This window comes from Lasiosphaeria miniovina (genome assembly GCF_030549165.1).
Source record: "Lasiosphaeria miniovina strain SMH2392-1A chromosome Unknown B0T26scaffold_6, whole genome shotgun sequence".
NCBI lineage: Eukaryota > Fungi > Ascomycota > Sordariomycetes > Sordariales > Lasiosphaeriaceae > Lasiosphaeria > Lasiosphaeria miniovina.
This window is the reverse complement of record NW_026848225.1, coordinates 624,068-649,818: the sequence shown is the minus strand read 5'-3', so window position 1 is coordinate 649,818 and position 25,751 is coordinate 624,068. Positions and strand designations below refer to the sequence as shown.

At 54.6% G+C, this 25,751-nt stretch overlaps 7 protein-coding genes and 1 non-coding gene across 8 annotated transcripts; 5 read left to right on the top strand and 3 right to left on the bottom strand.

Annotated features, from left to right (window-relative positions):
• Positions 1-154: 154 nt before the first annotated feature.
• B0T26DRAFT_813965 (uncharacterized protein) lies at positions 155-1,452 on the top strand (the record flags this gene model as incomplete). Its single annotated transcript, XM_060447347.1, has 2 exons — positions 155-216; positions 328-1,452. 2 exons carry the CDS (start codon positions 155-157, stop codon positions 1,328-1,330), a joined length of 1,065 nt encoding a protein of 354 aa, XP_060292450.1. The 3' UTR covers positions 1,331-1,452.
• A 537-nt stretch (positions 1,453-1,989) lies between these two features.
• B0T26DRAFT_654589 (CAIB/BAIF family enzyme) lies at positions 1,990-3,785 on the bottom strand (the record flags this gene model as incomplete). The annotated part of the gene is made up of 2 exons (XM_060438560.1): positions 1,990-3,320; positions 3,380-3,785. 2 exons carry the CDS (start codon positions 3,783-3,785, stop codon positions 1,990-1,992), a joined length of 1,737 nt encoding a protein of 578 aa, XP_060292449.1.
• A 2,630-nt stretch (positions 3,786-6,415) lies between these two features.
• B0T26DRAFT_720572 (uncharacterized protein) lies at positions 6,416-7,685 on the top strand. Its single transcript, XM_060442493.1, has 2 exons — positions 6,416-6,935; positions 6,988-7,685. The coding sequence occupies exons 1-2, from the start codon at positions 6,811-6,813 to the stop codon at positions 7,586-7,588; spliced, it is 726 nt and encodes a 241-aa protein (XP_060292448.1). The 5' UTR covers positions 6,416-6,810; the 3' UTR covers positions 7,589-7,685.
• A 1,856-nt stretch (positions 7,686-9,541) lies between these two features.
• B0T26DRAFT_653152 (fungal-specific transcription factor domain-containing protein) lies at positions 9,542-12,345 on the top strand (the record flags this gene model as incomplete). Its single annotated transcript, XM_060438427.1, has 5 exons — positions 9,542-10,034; positions 10,100-10,317; positions 10,379-10,730; positions 10,785-11,472; positions 11,568-12,345. The coding sequence occupies 5 exons, from the start codon at positions 9,542-9,544 to the stop codon at positions 12,343-12,345; spliced, it is 2,529 nt and encodes an 842-aa protein (XP_060292447.1).
• A 739-nt stretch (positions 12,346-13,084) lies between these two features.
• Positions 13,085-14,088, bottom strand: B0T26DRAFT_652434 (Intradiol ring-cleavage dioxygenase; the record flags this gene model as incomplete). The annotated part of the gene is made up of 2 exons (XM_060438366.1): positions 13,085-13,798; positions 13,894-14,088. The coding sequence occupies 2 exons, from the start codon at positions 14,086-14,088 to the stop codon at positions 13,085-13,087; spliced, it is 909 nt and encodes a 302-aa protein (XP_060292446.1).
• Positions 14,089-14,796: 708 nt separating this feature from the next.
• On the top strand, positions 14,797-15,934 carry B0T26DRAFT_395802 (uncharacterized protein). The gene has a single exon (XM_060434782.1). The coding sequence runs from the start codon at positions 15,099-15,101 to the stop codon at positions 15,795-15,797; it is 699 nt and encodes a 232-aa protein (XP_060292445.1). The 5' UTR covers positions 14,797-15,098; the 3' UTR covers positions 15,798-15,934.
• A 2,968-nt stretch (positions 15,935-18,902) lies between these two features.
• B0T26DRAFT_t216 lies at positions 18,903-18,994 on the top strand. The gene has a single exon. It is a non-coding gene; the product is annotated as a tRNA-Asp (tRNA).
• A 421-nt stretch (positions 18,995-19,415) lies between these two features.
• B0T26DRAFT_742709 (OPT family small oligopeptide transporter) lies at positions 19,416-22,298 on the bottom strand (the record flags this gene model as incomplete). Its single annotated transcript, XM_060444156.1, has 7 exons — positions 19,416-19,903; positions 19,967-20,208; positions 20,258-20,463; positions 20,539-20,734; positions 20,794-21,012; positions 21,084-21,423; positions 21,482-22,298. 7 exons carry the CDS (start codon positions 22,296-22,298, stop codon positions 19,416-19,418), a joined length of 2,508 nt encoding a protein of 835 aa, XP_060292444.1.
• Between the last annotated feature and the right edge of the window lie 3,453 nt (positions 22,299-25,751).

Sequence of the window (25,751 nt, the reverse complement as noted above, 5' to 3'; positions counted from 1 at the left end):
AGATCAGATCCACTCAAACATTGCCCGCCACCGAGAAACAAATTCGAAGCTATCGACAGCTGACGACGATCGGGAAAAAAACGACTTGAATGTCGTGAGAAGGACCCTCAGGGTGCGACCCAGGCCCCAAAACCCCGAACCAGACTATCCATCAATGGCGTCCCCAGCGTTTTCACGAGCGCTGGCGCCCCAGTCCCACCTGCTTCTGCTCGTGCGGTCGTCGCGAACAGCTGGCGCCTGCACATTCTCCCACCAGCTCCCACCACCCACGCGCCTCCTCGTATTCCCCTCCGCCCGCTTAGGCCTCGACTCGCCGGCGTCGCGCAGACTGGCGCACGCGGCCGTAACAGCCCGGTCCAACACCATCACTACCACCACCAAGTCGACGACAACATCAGCAAAAGCTCCCCCCCGACAACAACCAAAAGCATCCGCCGCTACCAAGCCCAAGAAACTCACCGCGCCGCTCCTCGGCGGGGGCCCCGCCGGGGTCGTCGCACGGCGCGCCCTCCCATCCTACGCCGAGCAGCTCGCAGCCAAGGAGCGGACGATAATCTACGAGGCACCGTCGCACGCGTGGTTCCGGGGGGCGAGCTTCTCGACGAGCGCCTTCTGCGTAGCCTACGCTGTGTACCAGTACTGGACCATCTACCTGCACCCGCCGGACGATCTGGCGTGGTGGGTGCCACACGCGTTCGGGGTCGTGTGCATGTTCATGGCGAGCATGGGGGGCTACTTCGCGCTGGGCACGGCGCGCGTCGTCAAACAGATCGACGTGGTGCCGTTCGCGCCGTTCCTGGCGTCGACGACCGCGACCGCGTCCAAATCCAAGCGCCTGCTGCAGGTGTCGGCCGCGCTGCTGCGCGCCGCCAAGCAAAAGGCCGTGCCCCCCGTGCTAATCGAGGTGGCGACGCGCCGGCCCTTCCCGTTCCTCCCCGCCAAGCGCCGCCTGTTCCTCCCCGACGAGGTCCAGCTGCCGTTCCGCATGAACGGCGTGCTCTCCTCCACACCACCACCACCGCCAGCTTCTTTCCCCGGAACAGGTGCCGGAGGAAAAACAGCCACCACAGCGCAGGCACAGCGGGCCGAGCGCGAGCGGCGGGCGCGTGCGCGGCAGTACGAGCTGGACCACATCATGACGGCGCCGTTCCGCGACGCGTCGAAAGGCTTCCACCGCGTGTCGGAGCAGATGTCGCGCGTCTTCACGGGCGGCGGCTTCGCGCGCATCGACCTGCGTGGCGCCAGGCACAAACTCGACGTGACGGGCGGCTGGGCGCTCGACAACGGCCGCGCCATGGACAGGCTCCTGACTATCCGGTCTACTAAGTAAATCCTGGGTGCTGTCTGGGTGCTAGCTGGTAGTAAAACAAACCTTTCTGCTACGTACTCAGCTCGGTGTAATTAATTACCTTGTGTATAAGTAGCTAGAAAAAAAGAAACTATACCCCTGTACCTGGCGTCTTGAGTTATTTGTAGTTGAGAATTCTCCTTGTAGGCTGTCTGGGTAAGGGCATGTCACTTAAAGGGGGGGACAAGCAGAGGGGAAAGGGCGCGGGTGCCCTTTGTATACACTAATTATAGCACATTTCACCGACCGACATAATCACCAGCAGGACACAGAAAGGATGCTCGACAGTTTTGGATTTCCCGTCAAATTCGGGTGAAGGATATCCGCAATCAAGCAACCAACTTGAGGAAAGCCTAAGTTAGAATAACGAAGAGACCTCGCCACCAATAGCCCATCCACGCCCAACGCCGTCCCCGCTTTGAAAGGCCTATGGCAATCCCGAAAGCACGCTAAAAAGAAAAGAAACCTGCCCAAAAACGCCTCCCGCGGCGATCCCCCATCTGGCCATCTCGCACCCAAACCTCGAAGAGCCTGTGATGCGCTCGCCAGTACCCGACGGGGATTATGATAGCCTCAGGAAAAAGAGAATGTGGAAATGCGCTCAACTCTTTTGGTAGACAACTGTCCGTAACGACACCGCCCTAGCCGTCTATGATAGCGTCTTCCTCCCAGCCCTCCCAGCATGGCTTGTCGGCGCCATTAGGCCTGGCAGCACGCACATGACCGACCCTGACGCCCTGTACCTTGATAGCTTCGCGGGGCCACCTCAAAACGGCGTCGAACTTCGTGCTCCAGGCCGTGTGCATCATCTTCTCGGTGAACAGAGTGGGAGCGACTATCTTGACACTCTCTAGGGCCCGTTTACCAACCTCATCAACCGAGTCGTTGTGCTTGAGCGCAAAGAATGCCGAACGATGCTCCTTGCGAAGACGTGCTTGCTCGTCCTTGTCCAAGAGGCCGAGGCGCATTAGAAAAACGTCGTACTGGCACAGGCTAGTACGGCAGACCCACGAGCCGCCCTGGGTGGCGCGGCGGTATAGCCCAGACATGGCGGCCACGCAGCCGAGCGCACCCGTGCCATAGTCAGACATTGGGAATGGGGGGACCACAGGCTCTTTCAGACCCATGAACTCGCCCTGTGACCAGGCCACGCCAGTCACACAGTCGGCAATTTGCTGCCAGCCAGGTCGGCCGGCCCACTCGGCGCCCGAGACGCCCGTGCCACCGAAGCAATCCTCGGCAACGTATACAAATCCCCGGCCGCGGGCCTTGGCCAGTCGAGCCAGAGATTCTGCGCCATAGCCGAGGCGGTCCAAGCACCCGGGCCGGTAGCCATCGATCAAAACGTCCGCATCTCTGAGAAGATCATCGAATGTCTTCCTGTCCGCGGCATTCCGCAAGTCCAGTGACGTTGTATGTTTGCCAGTGTTGACGTCGACTTGAAAGAAGGGCACATCTGGGAGATTTTGCGACGTTACCTTCAAGACTGCGGCGCCGTGGGCGGCAAGCGAACGTCCTATAGTGGGTCCGGCAATGATACGGCACATCTCGATGACTTTGATGCCCCGGAGGGCATAGGGGGTGCCGAATCCCGTGGGACTGAAAGGGATGGCCGGAGTAGCGATCTCGACGGGCTTCACCGTGAAGGGCGGCAGCGACGAGAGCGCCTTGCCGTGGGGCGTGGCGAGGAACTCGTTCCAGGTCAGCACAGGGGCGCCGGCTTGCGCGTGTTGAGCGTTGATCTCCTCGAGCTGCTTGGTCGTGAACTTGGTGACCGCCTTCTCTATTGTATTTATGCAAGCTCGGTAGTCTGTCAGCTTGTCGTTGTGTGACGGAAGTCCGATCATCTTTAGCGTTGTCGATGCCTCGAGAGAGCCATGCATGTGATAAAATTCGCCGGGGTTTTTGGTGTTGTATAGGTTGGCAGAAAGGCGACGGTATAGCACCGATTGTGCCTCGTTCAGGTCGGTATCTTCATGAGGTCAGAATGCTTGACTGGCCTAGTATCATGTTGCAGCTAGCTCGACTCACCGGGGACCTTGCTCTTGACACTGGGGTGGGCCTTGTCCATTCCATTTATGGTGGTGAGATAGGCCGACATCAAGAAACAAGAGGTCTTGTCGATATCGACTTCTATGCGCCTGTGGCCTCCGCCGATTCCATATTGCAGATCAACAAGAGCGGCTGCAGCGCAGGCCTCGAGAGCTTTGATCGCGGCAATGGCGTTTTGCTCTTTGAGCGGTGTGGGGAAGTGCACTTGGTCTCCCTCTGGTGAAGTATATGTGAAAGCGACGTCACCCAAGCGTCGGAAGCTTTTAGGCACCTCGCTCTCGCAGATATTCAATAGAGATGTGAGAGCCTCCGATGATCCTTTGGTGACCGAGTAAGAAGGCGGGGCAGCCTTAGAGGCTCCTTTCTTAGCTGGGTACGAGTCCATGCTCAACGAGTTCCGCGAGGCACGTTCGAGGTCTCCGGCGTGTATGGCAAGTTGCGGCCAGCGGAATAACGGAGAAAGCGAAGGTGAACCATACGGCCAGTCTTTTTGTAGACCGAGCCCCCCTAGGCCCCGCCCGGGCATAGGGTCGAATTCCATTGTGCCCACCGTGCCCATTGTGTTAAACGTGTCTAGTATGATTTCGTGAGGGACTATGAAGGTTTGGATGAAAGTCTCCACAAGGCCAGGCTGTTGTTGGCTAGGCCTGGGTTAGACAATTGGCATGGGATGAAAGTGGGACGAGGCAGGTGTGTTGTATATGTGTTATATATATCGTGGGATGTCTTCGTTTCTGGTTTACTTTGACAGAGTCTCGGCGTATTCCGTGAACAATCTGCTGACCTGGCTCGGCCGAGGATACGAGTAGACCGGAGAGAAAGAAGCCCAAACGATGGCCTGGGTTGTCATGGGGGAGTAAATGAGCGAAGCTTCTGGGCTGCCGACTTCAAGCAGTATATAAACTTCACGGCTGGCCTTGTCCACACACGCGGACGCCTCTCTTTTCCCCAGGCCAGCCAAATTGGGAAACCAGCGTCGGAGGCGGGGCCTTGGACGAGGAACGGCATAACTGGAATTGTAGATGCCGTGAGGTCGGCGCTGTCGCCCATTTCCGACTAGCACCGTGTGCCCATCGTCGCCTCTCGACAGTTGACACAAACTCGTGTGGGATGATGGCCCGGCCCGTCGGGACCTGACACGGGTGGCTTTGGCCTCCAATCCACGCCCCGCGCACCAAACAAAGAGGTCATTCTGCAAAGGTAGCTCTTGGGTCAACCGGAAACAACTCGGAGCACGATCACGCGCTTGACAAAAGGCTAGCCCGCATCAAAACGAGCCAAGTGATCGACTCGTGCGCCGAGGGAAATGAGAGCGGCTCTTGTTTAGCGAGATCCATTGGTAGATGGAGTTACACGAGCCTCAACAGTCCCGGACAAAGGATGGATGGTCGTCAGAGCTCCACTTGTAGGTGGGGGGGGTTTGGGGTTTGGGGTTTGTATGTAGTGACAGGTTCTGGGTTCCATCTGGGTCCTGCGTCCTAGTGTACATACTGTAGGTCGAGTGTCTCAGGTAGTCTAGGTTTAGTGTATGTACAGTACATCCATACGGAATAGTGAATCTAGCGAAAAGCCTCCCTCGGGCCAACGACTCGGCACACCTTACCATCCCGGATTTGGCCTCCCTTGTGCAAGGCAAGCCGGGCCTGCGGGGAAAGGGGACGTGGTGGGGGGGAAAGGCTGTCGTCGTCGTTGGTGGGAAAGCGGGGGAGTGGAGGCAAGCATGCAGTTCCGGATTGACCCACCAATCCGTTGCCTTGTCCACTAGTCCACGGCATACCAAGGCAAGCTCTTGGCATCCACCTCAGAGCTCCCGCCAGGAGACTGAGACCAATTTCGTGATCAGTTGCTCTAGGTTCTCGCTGTTGAGTGGGTTGACAGCCCAGCCGCACTGCCGACTCCATATGTATGTACTCCGTACTGAGATAGCATCTGCAGCAAGGTTGGCAAGACGCGGGGGCTGGGCTGGACTGGACCACCCAGACAGCCCCAGATTGAACTCGCATGCTGGCCATTGAGAGACGGGAGTTTGTGGTTCTCCCCGGGTCCTCCATGCTTGCGTTCAAGTGGTGCGTGCACTCCGTACATACTCCGTACATACAGAAGGGACGGGGACGGCAAGGGCCCCTCCACACACTCCAGGTTGTCTCCGCACTCCGCATCTCCGCACTCCCTCCCCGCCTCCATGCGTCCCCCGCTGGGTTGCTTGTTGCTGCGGCTGCGTGTGTGGGCTGCGGTGCTTGTGCTTGTGGCGTTAGCTTCTGGCGCTTTAAGAGTATAATAATAAGTCAGCTGGTTCGCCTCTTCCCCGTATGGTCTCGCGACCCCGACTTGTGTCACCTACAATTGGAACCTCGCTCGGGTTTCTTGTTTCGCCGGCTTCTACGTTGGAAACTGACCGCAATGTGATGAACCTGTTGAGCGCTACCCGAAGACAGAAAAACACGGCGTACCGCGCGCACGCACGCGTCGCCGCCGCCACTAAGCTTTTTTACCTTTGCAGGATTAACCCGGTCATCTCGACAACACCCTTTCGGGGGGTTTCTTTCCTTTTTCGCCCCATGACGGCAACGATTTGCATCGTCTCGGTTCTACTTTTCAGTAGCTCTGAAGAAGGGGCCGGCCGCGTGGGAGATTTATCTTGCCTTGCCTTGATTACCGCCGTGGAATGCCGAGCACCCAACTGCATTACAACTGCATCACAACTGCATGATAGAGGCAAACTGCTGGCCGGGTCGCTTTGCGTCTCTTGCATCGTCATGGCGGATGGGCGAGACGAGGACGACGTCTCCTTTTCTTGTTCGGGTTCCAGGTTTTTCTTTTTCTCGAATTGGGCAAGTTACGGGTGGGTTGTCCCAGGAAATTCCCAGCTGGCCGTTCCATGTGGAGGGGAAGGTCCGAAGCTTTACATAGCCGTACCTACCTTAGGTTATAGACTTGGACACCTCCATAAGGCAATTACACTTTACACTTCTTACGGCGGCTGAGCTTGATTCTCGACAAGACGGCAGGAGCGTGGGCGAGGCAAAGGCAACTGCAACTGCAACTATACTACTACTACGTACTTGCAGTGTTCGTAGATTACTGAGTTGAGGTCCCATCGCGCCTGCCCACTTCCCGGGCGGGCAGTGAGTGGTCCAAGACTCTGAAGTGGTGGCCCCCACCCCGAAGGAGTGCTTGCAGCTCTTTCCGCCTTTGCAGGTCGCTAGCGTCCAGAGCGGGCTGCACTTGTGGTCTCTGTCCCAAAGCGGCCTGGGGAACCTGGGGAGCCTGGAGCTGAACCGCTGCTCATGGTCGGAGATGTGGTAGAGCGGACGTACCAAAGGTACCAGGTAGACGCGCCTGCCTGCCCGGGCTGTATCTACCTCAACTGGAAGGTACCACTGAAAAAGCGGGGTTAGGTGCATTATCCGATGGAGAGACACCTGTATTCTGGCAACAAACTCCCGCTGTTCCAGTTGCTTCGAGGCGTCTTCCGCTGTGTTTGTCGAGCACGGAAACATGGGCGACCCTCGGTCTCAGGTCGAGGTGTAACTCGCTATGATTGTTTTAGTTTTTGTTTGCACACCGGAGCTGAGGTCACCACTTGCCGTTGAAAGATGTCCTCCAGCAGGTCTTATTACTAATTCCCTATTCCGTACCACCTCAGGTGAGCGACGGGCGTCTGATGGTACGCCGGAGATGACGACAAGGGGGTCGGCGTTCCAAAACTCGCAACCCGCGGCGCTCGTGCGTCCTGCAAGCGGCCTTACATATTTTGCTCGCAGATTGGCAGCGAGACTGCAAGAGAGAGAGAGAGAGAGAAAATATTCCGCAAGGCGAGGCCGCAGCATCCATGTGGAGTGTCGACCCCAGCTTCCAATTGAAAATCCCAGCCTAAAGCGATACCGGTATGGAGTCCCATTCGTATGGCGAGCATGCAGCGACAGCCATCGCGGGCGTGGCCGTCGAGTGTGGAGGGGATCCGGAGGATGTAGGGATGGCGTGCGAGGGCAGAAGCTTTGCAGCTTTGCAGCTTCACACCCTTTTGCGGGGGAGCTCGGCATGCTCATGCTGGCGAGAGCGCTATGGGCGCGCCATAGCTCCCTCGATGCTCCTCTATCACACTCACCTCACTTATTGCTCTTGGCATCATGTCTGTCCAAGGCAGACGCGGCAAGCGAGGCAGCGTGGCCCTTTTGCGAGTGGTGAACCAGCGAGAGCGTGCGGGGGAAGCGTGTGGCCAGACCTCATTAGACGTTATCGAGAGGTTGGTCGCCGAGGTCCAAGACAAGTCGCCCGCTCCTGCAGCGGCCAGCGGGCGGGAGGAGCAAGCAGCAAGCAGCACCACTAGCACCACCAGCAGCGGGCAGCGTCGTTCGATCCTGGCAGTTTGCCCCCATTGCGACGACATGCAGCCCTGATGCTTGCATGGCGTTATCCGGGTACTTGCGCCACGTGTGCCCGGTGCTGAGACCTTCTGCAAACCACCGTGTCCACGGCCAGTCACTGGCTAGCGTGCGTCGAGGCAGATCTTGGGTAGATTTGGGCGCAAAGAGCGCATCCCCCATCCCACCACACGGGCTGCCGATTTTTATCCAAAGTGCCAACATGTCAACGCGGGCGGGCAGGGGTCTATTAGAGGCTCTCGCCCTCCCCAAGGCCCTAACGCGCCCCCAGCCCCATATCCGATAGCCCTGTCCTCCCATCCCCACGACGGAGCTTCCACTTCCCTCATCCTGCTTGCCTCGCTGCTTGCTGCTGCTGCCGCTGCTGCTGCTGCTGCTGTTGTTTCTGCTGCTGCTGACGGGCAACACCGCCGCCGCCAAACCGCTTGCTGACTGCCGGCTGTGATATCATTATTTACGGATCGTGAATCTATCTCGAGTTTCGCGTCGCCGTCGGTCCCTCGCGTCGCTGCACCATGCCCCGCACCCTTGTGCAGGCGGTCATGCCGATACCGTTGCCCGTTCGCATAGCTTAACTCTTAGGTTCCTCGCCAGCACTGTCGCTCCACCCCCCAGGCGCTGCTCCACCAGAAGACGCCTCCCAGCAGCTGAGAGACTGAGACGAGGTGACGAGAGGTGACGATCCGGACACGGGCGCGGCGCAGCGGATCGTGCCACAGACGACTGCCCGCTGCGGCGCTAGCTTCCCCAGAAACCCTGCGGAAGCCGGGCGTGTGCGGCTTGCGGATACATCACTACCCTCCCCCTACGTCTTCCGACAGTCCGCTCCATTGTCCCGGCCCAGCTGCCGACGTGTTTCGTGCAGCATCCGCTCCGCCCAGGCCCCCGGGCGGCGTCTCTTCCGATACCTAGCACTAAGACTCGTCATCCTCGCCTCCAGCTCGTTGCGCGTTGCACCTGCCGCTGCTGCTCCAGCCGCTGCTGCTCCTCCTGCTGCTTGTGTCAGGAGGCAGCGCGAGCTTGCTACCCGATGGCGGGGCGCCTGCGCGTGCTCTCTCCATATGCCCCTCCCCATCATGACGCGACCAAAGGTCCCCGACGACAAACGTCAGCGCACTGCCCAGGCTTGTGACTCTTGCAAGCGTCGAAAACAGAAGGTTAGTCTATAAACTTCCCCTTAGTCCTCTTGTCTTCTTTGTTTCGCCAACCTCGCCACGCCGTCGTCTCGTGCTCTCCATAGGCTTAAGTCCGGCGAGCCTCTTAGCTATTGTTTTGGCCCCACGGCTGTCTGTTTGTATTTCTTGTTCCGTAACTAGTCCTATTCTTCCCGAGCCTTCCCGAGCGGTGTGAGTTTGTGTGTGTTCCGGTCATCATAATTTATCCGTTATCATTTTTTTTGTCTCGCATCTTTATTGTCGCTGCTACTCTTGCTGCTCTTGTTGTTTCACTCTCCCCCAAATATGCCGCGCGAGCAGAAGAACCCGAGTCTGGTGTCGTGCTCGCTTGTCACGAAGCACAAGGTCTAGGAGGGTTGATGGCGTTGAAGAGTGTTACAAGTGTGGATCACCGCGTTCATATCTGGAGCACCCTCATTCACCACGTATTTCGGGTTCCGGGCCTGCCCGTTGTATGCGTTCTTGCGGACCAGTTCCGGGGAAAAGGATGGCTAGGCTTCCTTCACTTTACACATTTCCCGAACTCGTACCACACTCCGTTCTAGGCACTTCCCGAGCCAGCCAAGACGTGGCGGCTCATCATGAGTTACAGTCTCGCTGATACTCGCTGCTCCCAGTGTAATGGCTTGAAACCATGCCACACTTGTATCCGGAGGAAGCTGACGTGCTCCTACACCTCCAACAATGCCGACTATGGCCTCGGTGAATCTGGCGGCTCGCCTACCAAGAGGCGACACATCGAGGCATCCCCACCTTCCATCAACGCGGCCCTGGATGGGTCCGAGTCCTCTCCAACATATCAAGCCGGGAACGGCCAGTCCCAATCCTGGGACGAGGATGAGCCCAACTGTCAGTCAAACGAAGGCGATTCCGCGACATCAACGCCGATAGTGGCGGTAACAGCGCTAGTACCTGTGTCAGCACCGCAGCCTACGTCTGCCCATGAGCATGCTCGGAAGACGTCAACCTCGACTTCTACAGCCGCCCCAGTTCGCAGTAACGCCAACGGACAGAGCGAAGAAACCACCATCTACACAGAGACCAGAATGTTGCAAGACCAGACAGGCCGGCTTCGTATGTGATTTTGATGCTATTATTCCTCGTGAAAATACCGGGCCTTGTCTAACCTCCAATCATAGTCTATATTGGAGATGCCTCCACCCTATCTATTCTGCAACTTATCCGCATCATTGTTGAAAATACTGCCGGGGCCGAGATAGCAGCCCCCTTCATTGAAGACCCGAAGAGATTTAGCATCATGGAGAACATCATCAAGTTCCCCGAAAACACCAGGATACCAAGTTTCCTTCCAGACAAGGAAACGACTGACATTCTTGTCGAGTCGTACTTTACCAATGTAAGAACGCTCCTTCCCGTGCTCCTAGCTTGGATGTAGCGGTCGCTGACACGCTCCTTAGACGTGTGGTCTCATGGAGGTCTTTGACAAGACGACATTTATCAACTCGGTCAACGCATGCTACAAAGACCAGCTATTTGCCACCAACTACTTCTTGTGCCATCTATACCTCGTTCTGGCCCTCGGTCTGCTTTTTGCTACGCCCATCCCAGGAAGCAGAGAGGAGATAGTAATACAGAAGCAGCTAGCTTCGAAGCTAGATAGAGCCGAGCTCTTCTTTCGAAGTGCTAGGTCCATGAGCGACCCTGGCGCCGGCTTCGAGGACGCCGATTTCTGGTCTATCCAGGCATTGTCATTGATGACTGTCTACATGCTGGCTGTTTCAAAACGGAATACGGCCTACGCATACCTCGGTGAGTCTACTAATACGAAAGCTTACGGCCCTTGCTAACTGGTCGATTCTTTAGGCATGGCAGTTCGATCGGCTTATGCCTTGGGGCTGCACAGAGAAGAAACCATGAACGCGTTCATCTTCACGCCAGCGGAGATGAAAATCAGACGGAATATGTGGAAGACTTTGTTCATTCTCGACCGCTTTCTAGCCGCCACCCTTGGGAGACCGACGGCCATATCTGAGGACGACTGCTCATGCGAAATAATGCCAGCAAACGATGTGGGAAACATGACTCTGACGGGCAAGCCCACTGATGTTGTCCACGCCCAGAGCTTGAACGCTTGCGTCCGCGCCTGTCATGTCATTGGCATCACATTAAGGGTATTTTCTCAGAGGAAGATATCAACTTCGGTGGTTCAAGACATTGCAGACATGTCCAAGGACTGGGAACGAGGCCCGCGCGCGAATTTGCAAGGTCGAAGACTGCATAGCGTCCCAATGGATCCGGCGCAGGGTATCGCGACCCTCCACGTCAATCTTCTATCTCTGCACTCGTTGATCCTGCTCACCCGGCAGCTCTTTGTGATGCACAATTGGAAGCTCACAGAGCAGCGTTCCGGCCTTACGAAAGCAATCCCAACCCTTGACTCGCCCATCGCCAAGTACTCGGAGGCTTGCGTCATTGCCTCCTATCAAACGGTCCAACTAGTTCAGCGAGCTAGAGATGCCAGATACCTTCCGCAAAGGAACCCCTTTGTCATGTAAGCCTTCTTTTAACATTTCAGGGACTAATTTCTCACCCGTCCCCATCCATTCCCCGGATATATCTAACTCGCGTTTTTCTAACCTCGACCAGATACTTTCTTTTCGTGGCGAGTCTCATCGTCTTCATGAATCAGTTCGCATCACTGTACTACACCGATGCGTACGAGAAGACGGCCTCTGACGCGATCGCCCTCATGGAATACTGTGCAGAAAGCGACCCACAAGCCCAGCGGGTTCTTGAGATCATGCACAGATTCTCGATAGTCGTCTCCAAGTGGACCAGGAATAACACATATGAAGCGCCACCTCTCTCGGAGGATCTCAGCAACCTCTACAGCCAGGCGCCGAGTCCTGAGCTGCGCCATGCGCATACCAATTCTATACCAATAGTCTCAAGTCCCCACGATCGCTCCTCCGTAATGGTGAAAACCTCTCGTCAATCCTCGATGTCTTCCCCGACCGGTCCGCGGCTGCCAGTTTCCGAGCTTCTCATTCCGCACCCTTCGGCCTCTGTTCGAGACACACGGATGAATGGCATGTCACCACCCCATGTGACACCTCACTCACTACCTCCTCTGGTCAACGTGCGCCCAAGCGTCTCATCTCATCCGGTGATTGACAACTCTGATCTCAATGGAGACATTGAGTTTGAATTTGGGGTCTTGTGGGAGAACTACATAGGGCACGTCGCACCCGTGTCTGCCGTACTTGCTGGTCCGTCGAATCCTGCCCCCCACTTCCCGGCCTCCATTCTTGGAAGCACAAGTGATCCATATGCTGCACACCCACTATCACCAGAGTCCCGGATATCCCCACGATCTGGCATCGGTGCCAATATACCACTGTTTCATTCTTCCAACTTTGGATGAGAGATATCACCTTATCCAAGGGCCTATGGAATAGCTTTTGAGATTCTGGAGTGACGTCGTCACCCGTTTCGGCCCTCTCACGAGGCCATTGAACCTCGACAGCAAAAGCGGAGACCATTCTGGATTGGACAGTTGATCTGACACGGCGGGCAAAGCGTAAGAAAACCCAACCTTTGGGACGAAAACCCATGCATCTCATTGCCGGCGCAACACTGAGAGATGCCAATTCATCGTCGTGGTCGTTATGTACTCTGCAGAAAGACCAGAACCAGACGATATATCTAGCAACACCATGTCATTCCCCATCCTGGAGGGAACCCTGAAATCTTCGGCAGGTCATGAACATTTCCTTGGAGCTCTCCATCTGCGGAGCGTGGACGGATCATGTCACTACGGCAGCCATTGGTGCACGGTGGTATTCCATCGGATGCTCGCAGATAGTTTGCCCGGTATTCTTACCTTCCGGGTTTCATTTTGGTTAAGACTGCACGAAGTCAAAACGGAGACCAGAGATGCGTACACGCAGGAAGACGACGGTCTATAGTGGTCTACGAAAATATGAGATCCTTTTGGGAGACTGTATACCTGGACTTGGGTTGAACCGGCGGCCCGAGGCTACTGCATAGGTTCCGGTCGTGTCCGCTACCTGTAGTCTGAGAACGCCAATAACGCCGAGCATAAACTTTTGGATACCCCCTACTCTTCTCGCAAACTGCCGTCCTCGAAATCTAGGCCCTTCTCAGATCTCCTGCGAGCCGAGCACAAAGTCGTATTCAAGTGTCCATAGCGCCTTGGAATCTCCGTCACGAGGCTTGAACTTGACCACCAACTCGTCCTTGACGGCAAACACAGAGTCGTTTGTGATGTACTCGTCCCGGTCATCAAACACCTGCGTCGTCAAAGTCCGAAACCCAGAAGCAGACACGATAAAGTGAATATGGCCAGGGCGGTAGGGATGGCGGTCCAGCATGGCCAGGAGCCGGCCGGCGGGGCCGTCGTCTGGGATTGGGTATGCGACTGGGCGCAATGCGTAGAGTGAGTAACGGCCGTCGGCATCTGTGGCGAAGCGCCCACGCATATTCATGTCGGGCTGGCTCTCGTCCTGCTGCTCGTAGAGTCCGTTTGGCGCCGTATGCCAAACGTCTACCACTGCTCCCTTGATGGGCATACCGGAGCGGCCCGAAACGACGCGGCCGGTTAGGAAGGCCGAGTCGGCGATAGCCTGCTCGTACCACGAGACGGACGGGCTGAGGTTGACTATGGAATCGCCGTTGGACAGCAATGGAGCGTCTTGACGGTAGAAGGGGCCCAGAATGGCAGAAGGGGTCTCCGACATTGACGTTGCCAGCATCTTGGAGGTGATCTCATCCACGAGGCTTTCAAGTCCGATGATGTCGCAGAGAAGTTGGGTCTCGTTTCGGCGATCATCCGACATCTTGCCACACTCGTTGATCTACATTCAAAGACGAGAAGTACTCAGCAGCTGTCCTCGGGTTGTGCACATCTCGAAGTGACACCAGAGGCGAGAACCAAGACGACGAAGCTCACCATGTCTACCGCGGCCGTCCATTCTGCGACAGTGAGGTTTACTTCGCGCGCGAAGTCGTGTAGATGGCGAACCAGACTCGGCATCACTTGTGCGAGGCGTGGGTGCGCATTGGGCCCAGTGGCGGCGATGACCTTGTCAGTGATGGTAGGATCATACTGGGGCGTCTGCGGTCGGCCCTTGGAGCTGGGGTCCATGGCCGATGCAAAAGACATGCTGTGTGGCATTTGGTGCATCTTGAGGATGGAGGCCAGAAGTTGACCAATACATATGCTACAGAGAGAATTGATAAAGGCTAGTGACCTAGGTCTTCTCAAGTGCGGAGGAAGAGCGAGAGAAAGAGAAGGCAGTGCGTGGTGAGGGTGGAACGATTGCACAAGAAAAAGCGAGGGGCAGCAGGGCTTATCATATATGCAACTCGCAAGAGATGAGACGAAGCACGCGCTCTCGAGGAGCCGGTGGTTCGTCCGAAGTGATATCGAGGCTTGGCTGGCATTGCAGCAGGAGAAACCGCAGGACAAACGTCCCCACCCTGGATCGACTCACTCAGCAGCAACCTATCACGGTCGTCTCACAACACCAGTGCAACAACTTTGGATGCTAGTCATGCCTTGCAGCCATGAGCTCACGCTCAGGCCAGAGCCAACACCAAACGCACAGTCAGCCTGAAAGACGAGAAACAATAAAAAGTCCGAGCAGCCGAGCGCTTGCTGTCGAATCTCGACGCTGATACGGGCCAGTCACTTCGCCTACTTGCGGCGGTGGGCAACAGATAAAGGGGCTTAAGAAAAGGTGTGTGTAACCAACAATACGGCGGCAGGATGGGTGCTAGTACTGCTAGCAACACCGCTCCTCGGCACTGCCTGCACGACGCCGCGTAGCTGCTTCAGGAGCAGCCTACGTGAGCCTATGTGCGCTGTACGCGTATGTGTGACTAAAGAGGTAAGACAAGCGGGAAAGCAACAGGTATAGCCAACGGACAAAAAGCCGGGTCGGTGTGAGTCGAGATTTTGATGGCGGGCGTACTACCCAACCCACCCACCTTGATCGCCCGCTGGGAAGGGAGGCTCGGGCTTAGGGCTTACGTCCCAAAACTACCGTCCGATGTCGAGCGTGACGCAAGGGCCAACGACATCGCACCACATCGCACCATAGTACCTGCTCAACGAGACAAGAAGCCAACCACGGGTGGACAGAGATATGAGCGATGCTAGTGATAATAACGACAACGATGATTGACGGACGGACAGGGAGCATGCATGGCAATAGCGGTGGTGACACAGACCATGATTGCCAGCAGCCAGTGAATCAATTCCTCTCGCCGATCCCGGGGACAAGGACATGGGCAGCGAAAGACAGCGCGAGCGTGCCGGTCCCCGGATACCGAGAAGGCAAGGGAGGTTTGGCATTGGCAACTTGGCTCAACCTAGGTGCCAAGTGGGAGCGAGTCGAATGGACTCTTCTTTTAGTGCCACGGCTGAAACCCAAGTCCCGTGGGAAGATACTGCAGGCACGCAGCGCAGGCAGGCACCTACCAGTGCTGCACCGCATGGCCGGGCTTGCGTCAGTCTGCCCTGTCTCTTTGACATATCTGTCCGTTTTTCTGACCGTCTGTCGGAGGCAGGTGGGACCTACTTGCAACACTAGGCTAGAAGGAGGGGGTGTTGTGAGGGAGAGGCATGGAAAACATGGAAAACATGGCAAAGATGAAGTAATGGATGGGTGCTTGGATGAATGCAGTAAGCCGGACAGGCCGCCGGTTCCTGACCGCCCCGTCGACCTGCAGAGCGTGGAATCCCTGAGCGGCCATTGGCCCGTTGCCCTGCAAGGCGGGAGGATCGTTCACCGGCCGATCGGTCAAGGTGCCTGCCTCATGGCATCTTTTTTCTCGGGTTTGGTGTGGTGAGGGCTGTGAGGGCTGTGCGGCTTGGGATGAGAGAGACGGGTGGGGGTGCTGAGTGAGGGCGTGACAAAGAGGCTCAGCACTAGGGCAGGCAGCACGAGGATGGGATGACCTCGAGAGTCAAAAAAAAACAAGAGACTAAAGATTGAAGGAGATACGTACTACGTAATGGTGGCCGACGACGGACTTTTGGGGGGGAAAAGGGCAAGATGCAAACAAAAACTAAAACTGGCCTGCCATGACTGGATGCACGATGCACGGCAATATATAGAATTAATTTAATTCGGAGATAATGTTTCGTAGTATAGACTAACTCGCGGCAGCAAACAATACTGTATACGTGTATATGTATGTGATTAGTTTGCAGTCCTCGAGTTTCGCTTGACGCACCCGCCAGTGATGGACACTCGGATCTGTGTTCGTTCGTTGAATGGTTGCCACAGATGGGGACGCCATCCATGGCCTTTCTTCCCTCTTTTGGGATAGAACTTCGGGCACCTCGGGATACGCAGTACGTACTGGGAAAGCCTGTCTGTCCGTCTGTTCGTTTTGCTCAGTAATTGATTGACTGGGAGAAGAGAAGCCTGGGCTGAAATAGTTAGTAGACGGTTGAAGATCCGTGCGTGCGAGAGACAAATGTGTGTATGTGTGTGTAACGGGTGGGGAGGGATCTTTTTGTTCTTTGAACGGACGAACTTGCGGTGTCGAGTCGAGTTGACCGAGGGGGGGACAGCCAGCCAAGGAAAACGGAAATCTGAATAAGTCAAGTGAGTATCGGCTCATGCAGGTGATTCATTACAGCCAATACGTACGTACGAATGGATTAGTTTCTTTCCTTTGGATTTGGGGGGTTGCACACCATTAGTAACTGATTAAGTAACAGATACAGGTGTGGTAATTTCACTGCGAACCATTCATCAGCATGAACTCGCACACACACACACACACACACACACACACACATAACATGTATTCATGCCTGAAAATCAAGATAAGTACCTACTCTAAGAGATGTCTTGCAAAGGGCGCCGAGGAAGATTCGCTCGCTAGGTTGTCAAAAGATTAAGACGTAACCCCACCTTTGAAGGTATTTAAAATACCTTACCTACGGAGTACAACATCACGAAAAATACAATCCAATCCTTATTTGTTTGTTTGTTTGTTAGCGCGGAACTAGAGTAGGGGTCAAGTCTCTAAAACATAAGAATCTCCCATTTTACGGCTAGAAAAGCTAGTAGCATAGAGGAAAGGATGGATTATAAATAGATGAATAGAAAATAGTTAAATAAAAGGTTTTATTCGATAAAGATTCGATGCGCTGTTGTTGAGGTAAAAAGTAAAAGCAAAAAAGGTACCTCGGCAGTTCCGCACTAACAAACAAACAGGGATTGGATTAAAATACCAAGAAGAATTGCCCAAGTACCTTAGGTACGTAAGCGCCCAGACAGTAATGCGTGCTAGATCGGCGGCGGTTCCTTCTGGATTCCTTCTGGAAGGATTATTGGGCTTGGGGTTGGTACCCTACCTGGGTAAGTTACTGTTCTGATGATGTGCGTATATATATTTTCCGTAGTCACATTGTTATTTGTTCGATGGGGGGGACATGTGGAAAAAGCCGGGACTTCTTTGCTAGACTAGATGAGACGGACTAGACTACAGCACCAGAGCACCGAGGCCGGAGGAGCGCAGAGGTATGGCACTTTATTCGTGCCTTTGTTTTCACTATGGATGTAATTCTTGGTCGAGCCTCTCTCTTTCGCTATTTTTTTGTAATTGTGATTTGGGTCCTCCTCTGCTTTGGTACTCAGTCCAGTCGTCATCGTCATCTTTATTTGAGGAGTCATTCCCTATAGAGAATAAAAGGCAGCCCAGATGCAACTCCAAACTCCAGATTACCAACTACGTAAACTGCTAGAAACCATGTGCGCACACTGTGCAATAACCAATTCCAATTGCCTGGACTTTGTCGTCCGCTCATCCATCCATTCACCTGCCCGTTCTAGCAAGGCGTCCTCGTGTCGTGTTGGACTGTGCTGTCTCATTCGTATCATGTCGCGCCTCGTCGCCAATAAGCAAGCAAGCAGCAGCAGCATTAAGTCAGTCGCCGTCTTCGGAGCACCGACTGCTGGGATGTCTTGGTCCACGTTACCTTCCTTAGCTAAACCACCACCACCCCGCTTCAGCCAGAGTACCGCCAAAAGGCAAGAGAGCAAACCCGAGACATGATGTATGTATCGCGCTGTATGGGCAGCACAGGCGCATATGCCTACGGGTCACGGATTAAGATAATAATACACAAGCAGACGCGCATTTGCTCTTCTCGATATATTAATCAATTGACAGCCCAGGTTGAAACTTGAGAGAGTATTGGGAAACCAGCGGTCAAGACCCCTTTCGCTGTCCCGACGGTCCAGACTCTCGAGGCTCGACAAAACATAAATTAAAAAGTGATATGTGATTATCTATCTACCTTAACTGCTACCTCCCTAGATCAGATTACTGCCTCTTTTCTGTCTGCACTTACACTTGCGAATTGGAAAACTAAAGACTGACACGTAAAATGACCTCCGTTAGAAAGAGTGTCAGAGAGAAAGAAAGGAAAGAAAAGGGCCAAGCCGAGCCAGCAGCAGCAGCTAATGTTAGCAGCCGAAGGAGAATATCGTACACGTACAGACGTAATCGTCGTAATAGCCCGTATAAATGCAACATTGGCGTGCGTTTGCATTTGCATTACATGTTGGCATGTGTGTGTGTGCCTGGTGCGCAAAATTCCCGAGTCTAGTACAGTCCGACGCACGGGAATTAAAAGAAGAAAAAAATAAAAAAAATAAAAAAAATAAAGAAAAAATAAAGGAAAAAAGATCGTAACATCTATATATCTACCGCAGGCACCTACTTATCTAGATAATATGATGCAGTACAATACGATAAGAGTGAGAGAATAAGATAGGTAGCCCCTGCGAAACAACTACAATAGAACGAACGTACTGAGATATGTTGGTGCCAGAACGCTTGCTCACTCCGCTCCGTCATTCTCTGTATAATCGAAAACAAGAGCCTATCCTACGTCGAACCCTAACCCTACACAAGTGTTCCAGCACTTGCACATCTTCCGTAGTATAGTGGTCAGTATATGAGCTTGTCACCTTCACATGGCGAAGACCCCGCTCGGGACCCGGGTTCAATTCCCGGCGGGAGAGATACGATTTCTTTTTATTTCTTTTTTTTGCTCTTGCAACACATTTATTTCTTATTCAATCACAGATAGTTTATTCATTTTATAGGCTAGTTACCTAGTAGTAGGGCGGCGCCAGGAGCCCACCGAAGGCTCCCCCGCGTGCGAGATACACTGGGAATTGAGCCCACTTTACGGCGATCGAGTATTAAATTCCGGTGTCTTAATTGTATCTTTTTGAACTCTTCAGACTACTCCGTTATCCTGCCCACCTACTTACTCCTCAACGCCAAGGAAGAACCAGCCTAAGAGATTCCAAGATGCCATCGCAAGACTTTCGGAAACTATCCTCTGTACAACATCTTCATTACTTCATACACATTTACACATCCTCATCTCTTTATCATACAATGTTTCTTCATCTTCACAGAGCAAACCCCCCAAACCTACCACGACGTCGGCCCAAACGTCTGGCCCTCAGCCACCAGAGTCTGGATGGCCGTGTCCTGGTAGTCCATGGTGGTGGTGACGACGTCGTTGCCCCACCACGCGGGCGGCTGGACGTTGTTGAGGGTAAACGCGAAGAAGATGACCAGGGTGCTGAGCGCCAGGCCCAGGTCCAGGCCCGACGACGTCAAAAAGTTTAGCCGGCTCCACCAGCCAAAGTAGCGGTTGCGGATGTGGTACTGGAAGATGTAGCCGACGATGCCCCACGAGAGGTAGTTGAGCGGCGTGGCGGGCGGGATTGACCCGGCGCCGCCAAAGATCAGCGGCGCCATCAGGTACTTGATGGGCGACTTGGGCCACTTCTTAGCCGCGAAGTAGATGATGACGGGCACGATCGCCCCCAGGATGAAGAAGAAGAACAGCCCCGAGTAGATCTGGCCTGGCGAGAACATGCGCGCCGGGCCAATGAGGCCCCAGATGACAGAGGCTACAAAATTGTCAGCACCGCTTCCCCATCGTGTATCTCTCAGCCAAGTCTGCAGACACTTACCAGAGAAAAAGACGCGTCCTCCGGGGCAGGTAAAGTGCTCCGCCTGCGTCGGCGTGCAGACCTCGGGGATCGACTTCAGGGCGTAGTTCAGGACCATGATCTGGATGAAACACGAGAATGTCGTGGCGACGACCTGTGACATGAACATGGTCCGTGGAGGAATCTTCATGTAGTGCCCAAACTTGAGATCCGAAACAAAGTTCAACGCCTGGGCCATGGTGATATATCCAAATGTTTTGAAGCTAAGCAACCATTAGCACAGTTTCTCACAAAAAATGGGTCACAACTCACATCATTAGCGCCAGCGGCCTGCCGGGCTGGATGTAGCCGTACACAAACTCGGTGACGACATTCAGGCCAATCTGGTTATTCGTGACGGCCTGGATGATGCCGATCGGCAGCGAGAAGAAAAACGAGATGAAGACGGCCAGCAGGAACGCCCACCAGGACAAGTTGGTAGGCCACCCGAGGATGGTGACAAAACCCAGTCCGAGCATCTGGCATGCCGCGTTAGCATTAGATCTGTCTCGGGAAAATCATGTCGCGGCCCACAGCCCGAGACTACAACTTACGACAGTGAAAAGCGACATGTACCACCACGTTGGCGCCTCTTTGTATTTCCTCATTAGCTTCATGTGAATGTCTGGCTTTTCAGTGGTGCTGTTCTTGTATTGCCGCCAGATGGTCTGTCCATGGTGCAGGTACGTGTAGACAATAAGCGACGTGATTGCGGCGAATGACAGTCCATACGACATGGCAAACGTCGTGCTGCTCTTTTGTCAACACACACCCAAAAAGCTAGATAGGGTGTGTTAACTAGGGCGTACCTGAGAAACAGCGGCGAGTAGTTCTTGTAAGCCTCTTCGTTCAACGTGAACTCGGGGGTCAGGATCCGAGACACGTTGTATCTGCCTCCCGTATTGTCGTAGGTGCTGGAGTCGCTCATTGGCAGGAACTGAGCATACCAGGTCCCGCTATAGTGAAGTACAGAGGAGAAAAAGATGAAAAAGACGACAACGCCAATCATGGTGTTCGCAATTGCATGCCTATAACCACATTAGCAGTCTACTTCAGCTGCTTCGCTACAGAAGTAACATGCCAAGAGATGTAGACTTACCACGGCGGGATCAGAGGAGATCCAACGAACCCCGAGATCTGGGTCCAGTCAAACGTAATGGGAAGCATAGACAGGCCGGTCGAGTAGCCAAATAGCTGATTCACCACGGGGTTGTTCGGAGCGAGCCACGTCAGAAACGCGAACGAGCTCAGAAACTGGGCGAGGAAGCCGGGGATGAAATAGTAGACGAAGGCGCAGAGGGTGATGATGCCGAACCACCTGTACCGGGGCATGGAGCCGCCGATGACGGCGTGGTCCTTGATGTCAATTTTCTCGTACATTGCATTCATTAGCGTCACAGACACAAGATTACCGGGCCAGATCATGGAAGCAGGGTACACTGCGCACAAGTCAGCAAGTGTTGCCGCAAGACTAAATCTTGATTCGTCCAAACTAACCGAGAAACTTCCTCATCATGCCCGCAATGCCGTAGCCCAGAGACTGTGTCGATATTGTGAGCAGCAGCTGGAAGGGGATGCCAAAGTCCTGCTTATAGAATACCACCTGGGCCAGAATGATGTCGGTGGCGTAGGCGACCGAGAAAGAGACGCTGGCCATGACTACAATGATGGAGTGCTCCTTGATATTAAACGGCCCCGGGTTCAGGTTCCAGCGGATGCCAAAAGTGGTGAACTGCTTGTTGGGCATGACCTTTGCCCAGCCGTGGCCGAGGGGCCACGCAATGACCTGGGCGATGAGGGCGCCGAGCCCAATGGAGGGGGACCGCAGCGAGAACAGCGTGTTCATGGAGGCACCGAGGAAGATCAGGGCCAGGCCGATGGTCCAGGCGCGGATGGTGTTGCAGGGCATCTCTTCGTCGTAGTTGCGGACGGCGGCACGGACTTCGGGGTAAGGCGAGTCCTCCTCCTCGGCCTCGGCCTGCTTGAGGCCGGCCTCGTCGTCGTCGAAGCTCGTCGACCCGCGGGTACTGAAAGTGCGGAGGCGGTGCTGGTCCTCTTCTGGCATGTTCGGATCTAAGAAAGGTTCGTACTCTGATCCTTCATCTTCTTCCTCATCGTCATCACCATTGCGCCGGGCATTGGAAGACTCACCCCACATGGAGAGGCGGGCCTTGAGGTCGTCAACAGGGCTAAGATGGTGCGGCTCTTTCGAGGCTGACGCGGCCGTCTCTTTCCCTGTTGCGCCGGACGCCATCTCCGGCTCGCCTACTTCAGCTGTCGCCTTCAAGTCCCAGTCTTGGTCGTCGTCTCCCATCGTGACTCCAATCGTCGTGCCAGACGACGACGTGGAGCGGGATGGTTGGGCCATGGGTGCTGTGCTGCACGGTCCCAAACAGAGTAAAGAACGACCAAGGATCCGATGACTTGAAGGCTGGCATGGAAGCAGAGCGAACTATATGGGGTGGGGTGCTATCCAAGTGACCACGGGCGAGAGACGGAAAAGGGGGGAGGGGGTAACCTGGGACGGCGGTCCCAGAGCGACCATCAAGCTGGGCAACACCACCACGTCCGGCTGCAGTAGTCAGTCGCGACGAGGGCGGGCCAGAGACGGAGAGTGCAGTGCTGCTACTGCTGCACGACGCGAGGGTGTGTTACGCGTTGGGCGGCCTGGACTTGGTGCGTTCGCTGGGCCGACGACAGGAATAACCGGCGGCGGGCTGGAAGTGTCAAGGGGAGCCCGGCAGGCGTCAAGGCATAGCTCACTACGCGAGGAAGTCTTGGATGCCGAGGGCCCAACTGGCGATCGCGTCAATGCGTGTGGCTCGATACTGTTAAAGGCGGCTGAAGTGCGCCACGGCCATCTGCACCACCACCACCAAAAAAACGACGACGCCGGCGCGGCCTGCGATGTCTGGTGTGTGATGTGTATGGACAATGGTCTGAAACCAAGGGGCGCTATGGCAGCAATTGATGTGCTGTGTGGCGGTCTCAGTGGCTCTTCACCCTCCGAGACAGGCTATATTTGTGGTATCTGCTGATAACCGGCTCCGTGGCACGCAGGCGGCCGACGATCAAAATCAAAGCCACGGAAACGTTTATCAAAGCTTATTTCGGGTTTGGTATCTCGGGTATGGGTGCAGTGTGGTGTTGGGGTGAGAATGAAAATCGGGGTCAGGATGAAAATGCGCCGCACGGGGAAAGTCGTCAGATGAATAGCGCAGGTTAGCTATTGCCGGTCTTAGCTGAGTCGTTGCTGCTTCTTAGTAAGTCAGGTTCTTTCAAAAAGCCAGCATCAACGCTCTGCTCTTTGTAAGGTGACACCTTTTCCCAGAAACAGAAACACGCAGCAGTCAGCACATGGCATTGGCAAAGCGCTACAGTACTAAAGTGTATGGATACGTAGTCGAACGTTCCAATGGATTACGGGTTGATGACTAGTGGACTTTCGGCACGGGCCACCAGCACCCCCACGCTGCTCCGTCTCAGTGTCTCAAGTTGTGAGAGGGTGAGAGCGCGGAGGCTCATGCAACCAACCTAACCCAACATGCGCAAGGCTGTATGCAACCGATCCGGATACCAGCAGAGCCCTAAATAAACCTCAAAATCTAAAACGCCCGTGGTCAATATCAGAGCCTTTATGAGAGGGTTTGACACCAGTGTTTGCCGACCCCGATGGCATGCAACCCCCTCCCCAGTACCAAATAACGGCAACGTTCTGGCCAGGTGTCCCATTTCAAGATAGCTCGAAACGCGAACCTTTGTCCTCTCTCGGGGTGCGAGTCTCGGCCCCTCGCTTGCCCGCCGTTGTAACCCGAAAGGCGGCTGAATTGGAGATTCGAGGCACCCAGGCGGGCGGATAACCCCTGGGAGTCTCGTGCAGCGCGCTAAACCCCATGCAGTTAAATTGTTCCCTTCCGTCGGCACCTCGGATTCTGCAGCTCTCCTTTTCTTGGGACCTGTCGCATCCATGGAATATAAAAACATTCAACAAGCCCAACACCCGCGCATACACGGCGCGCGCAATCCAAGTCATCACGTTCCAATGTGGCATCATGGTACAGAGTCTCACATGGTACAGAGTCTCACATGGTACCGATTCGTTGATATTGATGCTCAAAACAGAAATTATATCCAGTGTAAAGCAGACTCGCGAGAGCCTGCTTTCTTCCCGGCGGCCCTTTGGCCAATCCACTTGCTGAACAACTACGCCGTCGTCTGTTCCCCCTTCTCAAAGAATGCAAGAATTAGACGACGAGAATGACGGTTTCGGCCCCATATATCGTGTGATCCGTCTATTTAAGCCTGCGATTGTGAGTCAGTCTCCTGCGGCTGGATAACGTAAAACCACCATGACCGGGGATGCCTACTTCTTCTTGGGGCGAAGCTGGTTGGTGTGGCCGCACTTGCGCTTACGGCAGTTGGTAGCACGGGGTGGCAGGCGTGCGTAACCTATACCGACATATTAGATATCTAACTCTGTTGACCAGCAAAGCGAGGTATACCGACATTTGCGACTGCAGGCATGACGGCCATTAGCATTCTGGACAAGCAGATAGACATCGGTAAGACGTGAAAGGTAAAGTCGCGGGGTAGTGGGGAGCATGTTGTAGACTCTTCCACGCCCAAGAGGGGAAATTTGGTGAGAAACAGTTCGGATGGGGGAAAACGCACCATATTTGCTTGTCGCAGTTGAAGGTGGATGCCAACTATAGTTGTGTCAGTTATGGATTCCTGGCAGCGTCGAGAAGTGCTCTCGGTTTCAGTGCGACAGAGCTATGGAATCAAAACACTAACCGCCTTGAGAGATGGCTCAATCATCTGGAGAAAAAATTGCGCCGTCAGTGTCTTGAAAATAGGGCAATTTGCCTTGGATCAACTTGGGATACATACCTTGAATCACGAGTCGTTCGGGTAACTAAGAGATGAACTGGACGAAGGTGAATACCACTGGCAGACGCGAAAGATTGAGGCTGCAAAACTCTGAATAGGAGTTGTGCGGCCAGAAACGTGCGGCGCCTTGTTCTTCCGCACCGTGTAGTGGATGCGCCCGGGTTTTTGGGAATGGCAGACCCAACCCCCACTATCAAGGATTCATGTTGAGAATTGCGATGCGGAATTCTTGTGTCTGGGATCATGGGCATAGCCAGACCCCACTTTGTTAATGTCGGTGTTTGATGCAGAATGTTTGGGTTTGGAGATGCGGCTGTTGGTGGCCAGCGACCTCTAGGTTGGTTGCTGTTGAAAGCCGTTCAATCGCGCCAAACATGCGCCTCCTCAGACGTCACATCTCAAACCACGCGGACCGGCTCATTTAACCGTTTGGGCTGGGTAACGTTTTGGAACGGAAAACGTGGAACGAGTCAGGTCTTCGAAAGAGCTTCACAGCTCTTCAAGTCTGTTTAGACTCTTCAGACCGAGTTTTTAGACTTGGAATGTCTCTTGATCTTTCCTCAAGTCTTGCAACAGTCGACAGTCACCAAAACGTGTTGCGAGAAGCTTTGTACCGTAGCCACGCTTCACATCGGGCTAGAGCATCCCGAACTCGGGCAACTTGCCCGCGAGCCTCCGGCTTGTCCACATCTTTTTGTCCGTCTTGGGCCGACTTCTGTCTCGTTGTAGTGCTGTTCGCCTGCCATTTGTCTTTGCGGGCGAGCCCGGTTTGTGTCTCAGGGAGAAAGTTGAAAAGAAAGTGAATTTAGTTCGGCAACTGAAACATGTGAGCCTTCCCCCCCCTTTTTTCTTTTTTTTCTTATCATACTTACCAGGC